The following is a 12,908-nucleotide window of genomic DNA, read 5'->3' on the forward strand; positions in this document are numbered from 1 at the left end:
ATGAAGATGTAAGAAATCGTTGTTGCTCAGATTATTTTCAAAATTAGACATATCAAACAATGTGAATTAGCCGGGAAATTCGTGGCTATTCGAATGTGCTGGGTGTTACAGAGCCGGAATTGTTTACATCAGTGTCGAACAATGCGTGAAGCCAATGCTGTTCTGCGTCCGCAGACTGAATGAGCTGTCCACTGAAATATGGCCATAGTAGCCAGTCCTGACCTATGTCCTGTGGGGATGTGGTACTAGATCTTAGCAGTGAAACGCTGGTTAGTCAAAAGGATTTCATCAGACATTAAATTGGCTTGTACCTTTGATTCCCTGGGAAATGGGACCCCGCCGGGAAGTTCTGCGTGGTTTGTTCAAAATCAAAATCGGCCATCAGCAGATTTGGAATTCCATCCGGGGATGACTGCTGCGGACATTCGGTGTGATCACAAGAAGCATTGGAGTGAAAATCAGGCATCGAATTTGATATTACCAGCAACTCGGATGCTGTACGAAGTGTCGATGATGGTTTTTCAATTGGGTTGCTTCCCCGAACTGTGGTTTGAAGAACACGCTGAGCACTATTTTCTTCGCTCGTGGGCTGGTCACTTGCAAAGCCGGTAGAAGGTCGCGGGCTAGCAGGTGCAGATGGCTGTAAAGGAACGGGACTTTGCATAACACCCTTGACCATTTGATCCAATTTCCATATCGTTCGGATCATTTTTCCGGAGACCCATGTATTCTGACAATAGCGTTCTAACGAGCCTGCTGCCTGTAAAGTAAGGGGTCCAAGAACTGATTTACAGTCAGGTTGCTTGAAAATCAAGCCTAGAGAGACCATTGTAGCCCCCACGAGATAGTGAAGGAACGGGAATGCCGATTTGGCTTTGGCTTCCGGCACTTCAGAGAACTCTTGAAGTATCTCGCGCACAATAGTTATACATGTAGTATTATCGTTCGGCGAGCTCGAGACATTCGGTTCGCGTGATATCGGTTTGCGGATGAGGAGGCGAAGACATAACCATCGCTAGATGCGCGTGAGCAAAGTTTTGATTGTATGAAGATTCGATAACAGTGAAATCGAATGCCCGGGAACTCACAATGCGCATAACCATTCGTTGCTTCGTTCGCCACCATGGAGCAGTGGCAGGGGTGTGACAGTATTGCGGGCGGTCTTCATTTGAAATCCAGAATTCAGCTCGGATCTTTCCCTGCGCTTGTGAGATCGCATTTTCCAGTTGGTCTAGCAGCTGTGCACTGGGAACCATATTACTGTCGCGGGCATTGTATACGGCCTCCCAGACTTTTCCCACCACGCTCGAGTAATGTATAGTGGCAACAAGATATGGGATGGGAGTGGCAATGTCCCGATCGATCTCGGTGCTGATGTCATCGCTCAAGTCGAGGCAGCTCTTTTGATCTGTTTGGTGAGCGGCAAGCCAGCCATTGCCAAGATTTTGAGGATACGGGGCATCGACATTCACATCTTGGATTAGGATGGGATGGCCAGTCTCAATTGCCAATCTCCGATCCAAGACGTATAGACACCACCAAACTCTCCTAAACATCTCGCCGTTGAAAGCTGACATACAGTTTACCACCTTAGATCGATGAAGACCCAAATGATGAGCATGGGAGATCGCAATGGCCAGGACCTTCTCGGCTCTTTCATTTGAGTCGACTCGAAAAAGATATACAACCTGCGGGATAAGAGTTCCTTCAACGTTATTCTCGAGACATATGTTGATAACGGATGGAGCACTCATACCATCAAAGCGAAAGTCTGTAAAACAATCATTTGGTCTGAACAGTCTTGTGGGCTATACAAAAGATCACCAATGAGATCTACTGAAGCCCTGTATAGAGTCCAGCCGGAAGAATGTTTGCCATCTTGAGTACTACTGCGTGGAGATGCGGTACACTTCCCGATAGCAACGCAGATCCACGCTTGGGCAATCATGAATCGGTTGTCCGCAGTATACTCCGAATCATTGACAGAGAATGGGCGGAGATAATCATTCCAAATTGTGGTCTGATTGGTGTATAAGGTTGGTAGATGAAGAAAAGGGAACAAAACATGCACCTCATCACAGAAGATTTGAAGGAATATTGACCATTGTCGCGAATCTGGGTTGATACCACGACTCCTGAGAATCTCCAAAGGAAGTGGACGCCGAAAATTGTTACTGGGAGACGATGGGATTATTGTGGACCCTTCGCGCGATGCTGACGCCTCGACCTGGGGATGAAGCTCTCGGACATGTCTCAAGTAGCCCTCAATTTCTTCTAGCGCATGATTGATAGAAGTTTCACCCAGGAATCCTTCTTTCCAACCGCGTCCAGGAACTGATATTATCGACGTATGGCTGTGAGCAGGGTTGGGCTCATTCCTCACACAGGCTGTGGACATCTGATCAGAAGGAATTACTGGAGCGCTGGAGCTAGACGAGTGTTGAGAGACTGCAAAAAGTACATGGCTCAATTGATGCTCAATCCGACCCAATCGAGTGGCAAGATCCTTTGTTGTTGGTCTACCTCTATTTAGAAGCTTGGCCAGTGGATTGTTACACAGCGACACGGGGAAAACTCACTCAGGGTCGGTTCGATGATTTTCGCCATTCAGTGCACGTTTACGTGGCCCATTATACTGGCGCATATCAACTTTTACCAGCCGACAATCGCGGGATTTGAGCACACAAGGCTGACAGGGAACGGATCCATCACACTAATGAAAGGAGCGAAGCAGGTTAGCTAGCCATGCGCGGACTTACCGGTATTCATTTATGTCTTTCTTACTTTTGTCTTGCTTCTCTGACAGGGGCCGCTTTTCAACAAGCTTTCGTTAGTGAAAGCTGTCTGTTACGATAGATTATCCGGCTGCTTTACACACCAGGCCTTTGAAACGTAATTGCCCCTTCTCGATCTTTTGGATGAACGCTCGTCAGGTTTGGGGCTAATCGCGCCGCTAAAATTTCGGACCGAAGTTTCATGGTTTGAAGGTGAATTATCGGATTCGGGCCGATCCATTGTGTGGCAGTTAGGGGATGACAAACATCAGATTAAAATAAATTATTGATGATCGGCCTATCGTGTTACTGGAATGATACGGAGTAGGTTTAGGTAGATGTTGATGTTGGAGATGAGGAGACACATCGGTGGAGGATCCACTCTTCATAAGCGTTTAGTCACTTTGATCACAAGCCTCGCATAAATATGTGGATATTACCGCATTAGGAAGTGCATAAATCACTATTGTGCTGTCATCACTGGAACAGTAACTAATAAGAACCTTCCATGTTATGAAAGCTAATTCATATAAACCTTCGACCTATATAATTATCACATTATGAATATATCTAGCTTTGGATAGGCTAATGCCACCATACTATACTCCGGAGTAGTGAATTATGACACATCATCAGAGTATCTGTGGCTGTTCTCGTGAATGATAGACCCGCATTGGTGCATAACCAGGTATTTTGTATCAACTAGCACCGGAAACATCTTATAGACCATGCTCTGAAAGTCCTGCACGCGTTCCAGCAGCGGCCCAAAAATGCACCGGCAGAAGCATGCTAAATCAATGAAGAGATTATGGCCTACCAGTACAGTTCGGTGTTTCTGTAATTGCTATTTCATTAATTCTGAGAAAGTCTTAAGTGAAACCTGAGGCTTTATAGCTGTGGATCTGGACATTGTGCTTTTAAAACAGTACGGATATTGAGTAAACTTTTCCCGCCACCTATTAAACTCAATATGAATTCAATTTCGATATTTTAGAGCACGGCACGTATAATCTAGCGCAAATCAGCACAAGTCAGCTGGAATTGCTTTCGTTTGGTCCGTGGGGACGATTATAAAGCGCGTGAAATGGAATTATCAAGGGAGCGCCATAAACTGTAGTTCTGGTGATGGTAATCTCTTGCATAGAAGCAATCGGTTGATTTGCGGGAGGCTGGACCACAAACGGAGGCATGTTGGGGGGGGGGAGGTTGGTTTCTCAAGGCATCAGTTGCCACTTCTGAAATTCAACACTGTTTCTCAATATCTTGAGAATGATAACAATGCGGACAGCTCCATAGGACTTATGGAACCACCAACGGACATCCTCACGCAGGCGTGGCCGCGATCCAGATACTTCTGTTTCAAGAACAAGAGTTGGCCAACCCGCCGGACCTCCTGAAACTGGTTCTCTATTAGAATGCCAAAAACCACCATCCGCTTGTGTTCCGCTGATACCTGCCGGCATACAATAAAGCGTTGCTCCACCCCAACGTCAATCCTCGCAAGGTATACCTATTCGATCAGCCATTTTTTCAAGCTTTGACGTTAATATTTTTGTTGGCGACTCATGATTAGATCCAGGCATAACCCTGATCAAGACAGTTGTATTATCCTATTCTAAACGAAATGGAATAGCATTAAGTCAGCGTGCTACTTGAGACTCCAGTCCCAAAGGCTCTGACGTCGAAAGTGGATACGAAGTGAAATGTGAGAAAGTGAGGAGAATTTTGTATGAGACGGACGATGGTCTCCGCGCGTGTGAGACGGAGCAAGCCACTCCTGAATGGAGTCGTCGAAGTCCTGGCAAAAATCTCCGTAGGAGCCTCCGCCGTATTGAAACGGTTCTAACTCCATTCCAAATTCCATCCGCAAACTTCAGAATTAGTTCCTTGGGGACATGTCTCACGAGTATAAACTGAATGCCCTCACAATTATTATCGTGTAGATTTTCAAACGTTTGTATTACTTGGTCCGTGAGGGCTTCGAGAGAGGTGAAGTCGGAGCTGATATGGTATTTTGGGAGACCGTTTTTGATTGAATAGGGTCCTTTGATGAGTTCCATGATTTGTGGATGGAAGCGCCTGGTGCCACATTGGGCATGAGTTCTTCTGCGATTTTAGGAGATAGGAGATAGCCACCAGGGAAGAAGAGGTGATCAAGAGAGATGTAGAGAAAAGACAGCGACGAGGATTAATCAGGACGAAGGGGGTAGTAGCGAGATGAAGGAGGAAGTGACGAAAGAAGCGAGAGAAAGAGTGAATTACGTTGTCAATGTGCCTACATAGTTAATATCTCCTGGTGAGAGAGCATTTCCATCGTTAGGTCGGAACACCCCAAGGTTGGGAACACGTGGATCCTTGTGCATATCCTGGTAGAGGGCTGTTTTGATCTAGTCTTTCGATTTTCTCTTCCCATGTTTTGTATTGAGAGGGTTCATCCGGTCAACACGACATCCACATCTCGTAGTCAGTTATCGAGCCCATGAACCCCATGACCTCCTGATTTATCGATCCAGAGGGTTGTCCTTCGCGGTATAGCATGGAAAGATCAAATCCCATCCCGAGTGCCGCATTGGTAGTAGGCTGTACCATAGTACTAGGAGCGTCAGCTATCCTATGGTGATTGGAAATAGGTGTCAAAACATCGATCCCGGTAGCTCGCATAGCGGCTTCAATGCTCGCGCCTCTTGCAAATATAGGGGAACGGTTTGCGATGCCCTGCAAACACCGTAACCCGTGATTGATATCTGCAACATGCTTTTGGGGGTCATTGCTGTATAGCTATCGATGACAAGGCAGAAGCAGGTGCTTTCAATGAAAAACGCATTAGGTGTGAGATTTTTGACAGGGGACGATGCACTCTCAGAAACGCGTTTAAGAATCTCGATGATAGACCAGGCGGTAACAACGGCATATTGGGAGCCTAGCTGCAATATATCATGCCACTATTCACCTTCATCGCTATAGGATTTGCGTGGGATTATTTGTTCATCAAAAGGAAATCGAGTTGTGTCTGGGTGCATCATTGAGTTTTGGTATATCATGCGAAGAATGAGGTATGGCCGATAATTGATCAATATCGCATATTGTGGTACTGCTTCAATCATAATAACGTCAGTTTCAAGCCCTGTCAGTTCGAGTAGATGGAAGCATACACATGGCGGTCATATAGTATACTGTCTCCTGCTCTTTGAATTCATCGAAATGAGTGTGACAGTTTTCGGCCAAACGTTGTGAGATAGTCTCTAGCCGTGATTGGAAATTACAGGTGGTCTCCCACATCTCCTTAAACTCTAACAGCAAATATGTTTATTGTTGGAAATGTTGAATTTCGGAAGCAACTTCACAGAATGCGGATATAGCGGAGAGGAGAGGAAAGGATGTACATTCTCCCACGCCAAAACCTGGAGGAAGAGACGGGGTTTGCCAAGGACGATGCAGATATACCTATTTCAATATATAATCAATGCTACTTGCGATGATGTTTTGTCATGTGGGAAAGACTAAGACATACCGCTCAAAAGCACCGACTCCCAATCAAGTCCTGATTTTCAGCTCGTTCTGGGATACCGTTGCGTGACACCTAGAGGCAGAAAAGTTATGGTGGAGCCCGGCGGAGAGAAGGTGACGCATAGATAACCCTATGGAAATATACGCCTATTCATGACGATTGGTATGCATGAAGTATACGGCGTGGAAACTGGTGATATGTTAGGATGCATTTGTATATTTGAAGATGTCGTTCAGATAACTTATCTGTAGCAAGTTGTGTTGGACCATTCATTAGTCACAACGCCCGGAACAAGTCTGGCATAAAATAGTGACCTGCCGTGAAAATATTCGGCTATATCATGGTGAAAAGTACATGTGCACCCAATGGCCAAAATGGCAGACATGTTGGCACGGTCTAGGGCACTAAATTGCAAGGTCCCTCCCGGAAGGCCATAGGCGTCACAGACACAGCTTCGCAAAAGCTCAAGCTCTTGCAACGGAAGCAAATGCCACGAAGTGGATGAGTATGAATCACCGACATGCCTCATGACGGCTGGCGCCTCTTCCTGCCCAACATGATTGATACCTACAAGTATGGCACCGCGAAGATCGACAAGGAAGGCCTGGCTGCGTGGCATCGACCCCAGCCTGCGGCTGCATGTGGTTTAGGCAGAACGTCTGGTAATACTGTCAGTTAGTTTCAGGTTGAGTTCCACCCGACTGAGGTGGTCCATGATGAGATCTTCTTCTCTGCCCTTCTCGGCTCCCCCGCAAAGGTTACCGTTAGTGTTGGAGGTGTGTCCCTACAGGCGAGCTGGACCTGGCAGCCCGACGGCGATGTTGGAGTCTACCACGGCAGCGTTCCCTTTGGATCGCACCGGGGAGACGTCGTCGTCACGCTTGAGCGAGACGGAAAGCAGATTGCGGAAGTCAAGGGAAGCTCGATCTCTACCGATTGCGAGCAGGGCCTGACGAACTTCAACGCCTGAGTTGGAAGTAGCAGCGGCAGTGAAAGTGTCAATGCCAGGCCGGACCTGAGTATGTTCAAGCAAAAATGTATCAACGGCACTGGCACCAACAACTTCGCCGGGCTGTGCGAGTTCGGTTACTCGTACGGCTACTGTGCCCTCGGTGCCTGCTATTGCTAGCAGCAGGGCAAGGCCAAGACCAAGCCCAAGGCCACGGGGTCAATCGGGTATCCCGCCGAGGGCATGAGTGCCAGCTACAGCGGTCTCTGCGCGTTTGACTGTCCGCTGGAATATTGCCCCGATGCGTGCGGGACGGTCTCTGCCCAGTTGAGCACCCCGACTGTCTCGGAGTTTTTCCCCCCAGCTTGCATTGCGGGCACGGGAGAGGGCAACCTGGCTGGTCTGTGTTCGTTCTCTTGCAGCCTTGGTCACTGCCCTATTGCGGCGTGTACGTGTACGGCCAAGGGCGCGCTGCACACTCTTCCCGAGGCAACGGGCGACGTGGGCGTTGCTAGGCCTGGGATGGACGAAAGCATCTACACGGACCTGTGCGTGTTCACCTGCATGTACGGATACTGCCCGGATCCGGCGTGTGTCAAGGCCGAGGATTCCGGGAGTGGCTCGGACGGCGGAGACGGCTCTGATGAGGGGAGTGGTTCTGGCGATGTCTACATCGACCCGACGTTCTTCCTGGAGCCTGCGCCTGTGGTGGAGTGCATTCCTCCGTGCAACATCATCTTCCCCTAGCAGATCCTGCCCAAGGGAAGGACCATCTATCTGTACGAGGTGACGACGACGATTGTCGAGGGAGAGTCCACCATCGACCGGCTCCAGCCCAGCCCCATCACCACGTCAACCCTCCAGTACTTCAACATGCCCGTGCATGCAACCCGTTCTCCTTCAACCTGACGCCCAGCTATTCCCCGAGCCCCATGGTGGTCAATGCTAGGGGGAGACGACCACCGTCAGGCCGCCGGTTGCCACCTAGGAGTCCTTCCGGAGCCACGAGACGTTCTACAGCCTGGAGACGACGCACTACGCGAACGACGGACATACGTACACCTACTCCGAGGCGCAGTTCCCCGAGCTGACGGACCTGACCACGCCCACCATCTCCACCACGACCCTCCCGTCCGGAACCCCGAGGCCAGCTCCACCAGCACCAGCTCCGGCACCCCCGTCCCTGTCTGGATCCAGGCCAGCGGCTTCTACTGGTCGGACATGCCCGATCCCACGCTCTCGCCCGGGGCCGCCGTCAACCCTTGTGCCCTCCCCGCCTCACGTCAACTGCCCCCCCGACCGCAGCGTCCCGACCACGACGTGGAGCAGCCACCGCCCGCGCAGCACCTGCACCGACACCAACAACCCCGGCTGCGGCCACCGCTGCACCCGTGACTGCTCGTCCTCCTCCTCCTGCTCCACCGACACCGCCACCAACTACTGGGTCTCGTGCTCCATCACCACCTGCGAGACCACCAAGCCCAGGACCTTCACCGGCTGTTCCGTCACCGACTTCCTGCCCGACCGGCGTGACCCTCGATCCCGACGCTGACCAGAGCGTCAACGACCCCTCCCCGACTTCCAGAGGCGTCTAATTAGTCATATGTACTTGTGTGGTGCATGGCCCTTCGGTCAAGCCTCACATGGGGGACATAAATTACCCCGCTTTTGCTCACTAGAAAGGCCAAGGGATATTTTCAACCCGATCTCTACAATGGGTGCATTTGAATGGATTTTCGTTGTAGTAATAGCCGCTCTGTTTCCCAGACTATGGACTCTGGGTCGGTTTGGACGGACAGTCGAACGACAACTAGCAATTCAAAAGACGGTAGATATGGGAAGCACTTGGCACGGCTATGAGGTTTAAGCACCAATGACAAAGTGCAGCACCACTCAGCCTCGCCTCTAGGCTGTCCCGGTTGCCTTCCCTCGTTCCCCTTAAACCAGACACCTTCTCTGTTCGATTCATCCCCACGGTATTCCCGTCAATCTTACCAAGAATACTTGGCCCGGCGAGAAAATTATTCAACCGAATACGTTACACGACCGAGATTAAGTGAAAGCAGCAACCTCCCTGCTGCAATGCATCCATCCGAGCAACGAGACCCCTATTCAACAGCCTCCTACACGGTCGCATGGATCTGTGCCTTGGAAGAGGAGTACTTCTGTGCATGCCGTATGCTAGACGAAGAATTCGCTGAACCGGAAATTAGCGACGACAACGACGATAATACATACATCTACGGTCGCATCGCGAAACATTATGTGGTAATTGGGTGTCTCCCAGCTGGTCGGTATGGCACCAACTCAGCCGCTCGTGTTACCCGGGACATGGTCCGGACTTTTCCTCGTCTGCGGTTCGCATTAATGGTGGGCATCGGGGGCGGTGCACCAAGTCCCCAAAATGATATACGACTGGGTGATATTGTCGTCAGTCAACCAAGAAATGGATCCGGTGGTGTCATTCAATATGATTTGGGCAAGTTGAAAGATGGTCATTTTCAGAAGACAGGTCAACTGAATGCACCACCTGAGAAACTGCTGGGAGTCATTCCAGAGATACGACGATTGCACGGTGACAAAAAGAAGCCAGACAGACTCGCAGAACATCTTCGACTCCTTGATGACATGGAAGATTATCAAAAGCCGGCTGTTGATCGGCTCTACGTTGCAGACTATTCACATGTGTATGGACCAGATTGCGATGGATGTGACCTACACGCAACAGTAGACCGCTTCGAGCGCCAGAACCACCGTACCCTCCATGTCCACTACGGAACTATTGCGTCAGGTAATTCCCTTCTTAAGAACGCCAAAGTACGCGATACATACGCCCAAGACCCAGAATTGAACATTCTTTGTTTTGAGATGGAGGCTGCGGGACTCATGAATAACATCCCATGTTTGGTTATTCGCGGTATCTGTGATTATTGCGACTCTCACAAAAATGATGAGTGGCATAAGTATGCTGCCCTTGTTGCTGCTGCTTATGCACGAGAGCTCCTGCTGGTTCTACGGCCGCAACGAGTGGATGCCATGCCCCCTTGGGCCGAGCGAGTCGCCCAAGAGCTTCAACAAGGTTAGAACACCACACTCAATTTCAAGGCCCATATGGTCTTCCCGTGGCTTTTATATTGTAATGAAAAGACCCTGTGATTAATTTTTGTGTCCTGTATTCCATCGGGATAGTGACCTGACGATCTACAGTTACTCAGGAGTTGACTATTCTTAGCAACGACCAAAGGTTGTATATTTATCTATCGCATGAGATCAATGCACTCTCGCTCACTTTGAATAGAACTGCTCTGACGAAAATCGAACGTATTAGCCAGAAGATTGGGTTCGACAAGTTGCCAGCTGTTCAAGAGGCACAGTTTGACTCTTTCTCTGATCGAGATGAGATCCAATGTCTTCAAGGCACAAGGACCGACCTCCTCCGACAGATAAAGGAATGGGCTACTTCGCCATCTCAAAAAAACATTTTCTGGTTAAAGGGAATGGCTGGGACAGGGAAATCCACAATATCTCGAACTGTAGCACGATCGCTCAAGGACACTAACAGTCTCGGTGCCAGCTTCTTTTTCAAGAGGGGCGAAGAGGACCGAGGGAACGCAAAGAAATTCTTCCCCACAATAATCAGTCAAATTATGAGGTGGAATCCAGAACTGATGGGGTTTGTGCAAACTGTACTCGATGATGAGCCTGGCATTACGTCGAAATCACTCAGAGAGCAATTCGAAAGACTACTCCTTCAACCACTGCTCAGTCTTACCCAACTCGGCCGACAAACTCAGACTGCTGTCATAGTAGTTGATGCTTTGGATGAATGTGAACATGCCCAAGATATCCGAAACATCATTCAATTCCTACCTCTTCTACAAAAGGTGAAATCAGTTCGCCTACGGATTTTCTTGACCAGCAGGCCTGAACTCCCAATCAGTCTCGGGTTTTCAGAGATCGGGGATCATGCATATCAGGACCTGGCTCTTCATGAGATACCCAAAGAAGTAACTGAACACGATATACATTTATTCTTACAACACCGATTTGCGAAAATCAAACGTGACAAAAAAATCTTCCAGAGCTGGCCTGGCGATGACGTCATCCAGGAATTGGTTAGGATATCCATTCCACTGTTTATTTCGGCTGCGACTGTGTGCCGCTACATTGAGAACTCAAAATTGGAACCCAAATTGCGCCTCGCAGAGCTTCTAAAGGACCAAGCGAAATATGTTACCGGAATGGAAAAGACATATTCACCAATTCTGACGCAACTACTAAATGATCCAGAGAGCGATGAGTCAGAACAGCAGCAGCTTCTACAAGAGTTTCAGGATATCGTTGGTGTCGTCATTCTTCTTGAAGTCCCGCTTTCTATCAATGCACTATCGATATTCCTTGGGATGGGAGCGGACCAGATCTGCAATCTATTAGAATCATTTCGGTCGGTTTTAAGCTTTCCCAGTGATCTAGATCAACCTGTTAGGATCCTGCATCTATCGTTTCGGGAGTTTCTAGTCCGATCTAAAGCACAATTCCGTGTGGACGAGCAAGAAAAGAACAGGGAGATAGCTAAGTGCTGTCTTGAAACTATGCGAAGACATCTACGCAGAGATATTTGCAACCTCACCGACCCTGGAGTGCTCAGGAGAGACATCAACCCTCTCAATATCTGCCATTGTCTATCACCAGAATTGCAATACTCCTGTCGCTACTGGATACATCATGTTCAAAAGGGCCAGTCTTCATCTTCCGAAATAGAAGAGGCGCGACTATTCCTCCAGAAGCATTTTCTTCACTGGATGGAAGTGATGAGCCTGCTGGGTCTTATATCAGAGGTAGTGGGTATGCTTGATCTTCTCCGCACAGTAATACCAGTATGTATATAGTGGACAGTCGCTCGTGAAAGATACTAATATGCGTAGGAGGGTAATCATTCTGCCTTTGCCGATTTCTTACATGATGCAAAGCGTTTTGTTCTGAAAAATCGGCAGATAGCGGATGCAGCACCACTTCAGATTTACTGTGCAGGGCTGGTATTTGCACCGCGAGCATCAATAATCCGCAGAGAATCCCGGTTAGAGCTTCCTAACTGGATCAGCCAGTTCCCGCAGGTTCAGGAAACCTGGAGTGCAGAATTGCAGACGCTCGAGGGCCATACAGACCGGGCTTCGTCAGTGGCCTTCTCCCCCGATGGCCGGCTGCTGGCGTCTGGCTCCGACGATAAGACAGTCCGGCTCTGGGATACGGCCACGGGCGCTCTGCAGCAGACGCTCGAGGGCCATACAGACCGGGCCATGTCAGTGGCCTTCTCCCCCGATGGCCGGCTGCTGGCGTCTGGCTCCGACGATGCGACAGTCCGGCTCTGGGATACGGCCACGGGCGCTCTGCAGCAGACGCTCGAGGGCCATACAAACCGGGTCAGGTCAGTGGCCTTCCCCCCCGATGGCCGGCTGCTGGCGTCTGGCTCCAACGATGAGACAGTCCGGCTCTGGGATCCAGCCACGGGCGCTCTGCAGCAGACGCTCGAGGGCCATACACACTGGGTTTCGTCAGTGGCCTTCTCCCCCGATGGCCGGCTGCTGGCGTCTGGCTCCAACGATAAGACAGTCCGGCTCTGGGATCCGGCCACGGGCGCTCTGCAGCAGACGCTCGAGGGCCATACACACTGGGTTTC

General features: G+C 49.6%; 4 protein-coding genes across 4 annotated transcripts; 3 read left to right on the plus strand and 1 right to left on the minus strand.

The window, feature by feature from the left end:
• Window positions 1-85: 85 nt before the first annotated feature.
• On the minus strand, window positions 86-1,786 carry KD926_011566 (fungal specific transcription factor domain-containing protein; the record flags this gene model as incomplete). Its single annotated transcript, XM_053103862.1, has 4 exons — window positions 86-245; window positions 312-1,015; window positions 1,089-1,688; window positions 1,757-1,786. 4 exons carry the CDS (start codon window positions 1,784-1,786, stop codon window positions 86-88), a joined length of 1,494 nt encoding a protein of 497 aa, XP_052952844.1.
• A 5,052-nt stretch (window positions 1,787-6,838) lies between these two features.
• On the plus strand, window positions 6,839-7,252 carry KD926_011567 (uncharacterized protein; the record flags this gene model as incomplete). Its single annotated transcript, XM_053103863.1, has 2 exons — window positions 6,839-6,952; window positions 7,004-7,252. 2 exons carry the CDS (start codon window positions 6,839-6,841, stop codon window positions 7,250-7,252), a joined length of 363 nt encoding a protein of 120 aa, XP_052952845.1.
• Window positions 7,253-7,317: 65 nt separating this feature from the next.
• KD926_011568 (glycosyl hydrolase family 71-domain-containing protein) lies at window positions 7,318-8,826 on the plus strand (the record flags this gene model as incomplete). Its single annotated transcript, XM_053103864.1, has 5 exons — window positions 7,318-7,374; window positions 7,418-7,939; window positions 7,982-8,123; window positions 8,181-8,495; window positions 8,561-8,826. The coding sequence occupies 5 exons, from the start codon at window positions 7,318-7,320 to the stop codon at window positions 8,824-8,826; spliced, it is 1,302 nt and encodes a 433-aa protein (XP_052952846.1).
• Window positions 8,827-9,313: 487 nt separating this feature from the next.
• KD926_011569 (uncharacterized protein) lies at window positions 9,314-12,908 on the plus strand (the record flags this gene model as incomplete). The annotated part of the gene is made up of 3 exons (XM_053103865.1): window positions 9,314-10,310; window positions 10,439-12,108; window positions 12,157-12,908. Coding segments are annotated over 3 exons (3,419 nt in total), but the record flags the coding sequence as incomplete, so codon positions are not given.

This window comes from Aspergillus affinis (genome assembly GCF_023601865.1).
Source record: "Aspergillus affinis strain CMG 70 chromosome Unknown NODE_98_length_139233_cov_86_989329, whole genome shotgun sequence".
NCBI lineage: Eukaryota > Fungi > Ascomycota > Eurotiomycetes > Eurotiales > Aspergillaceae > Aspergillus > Aspergillus affinis.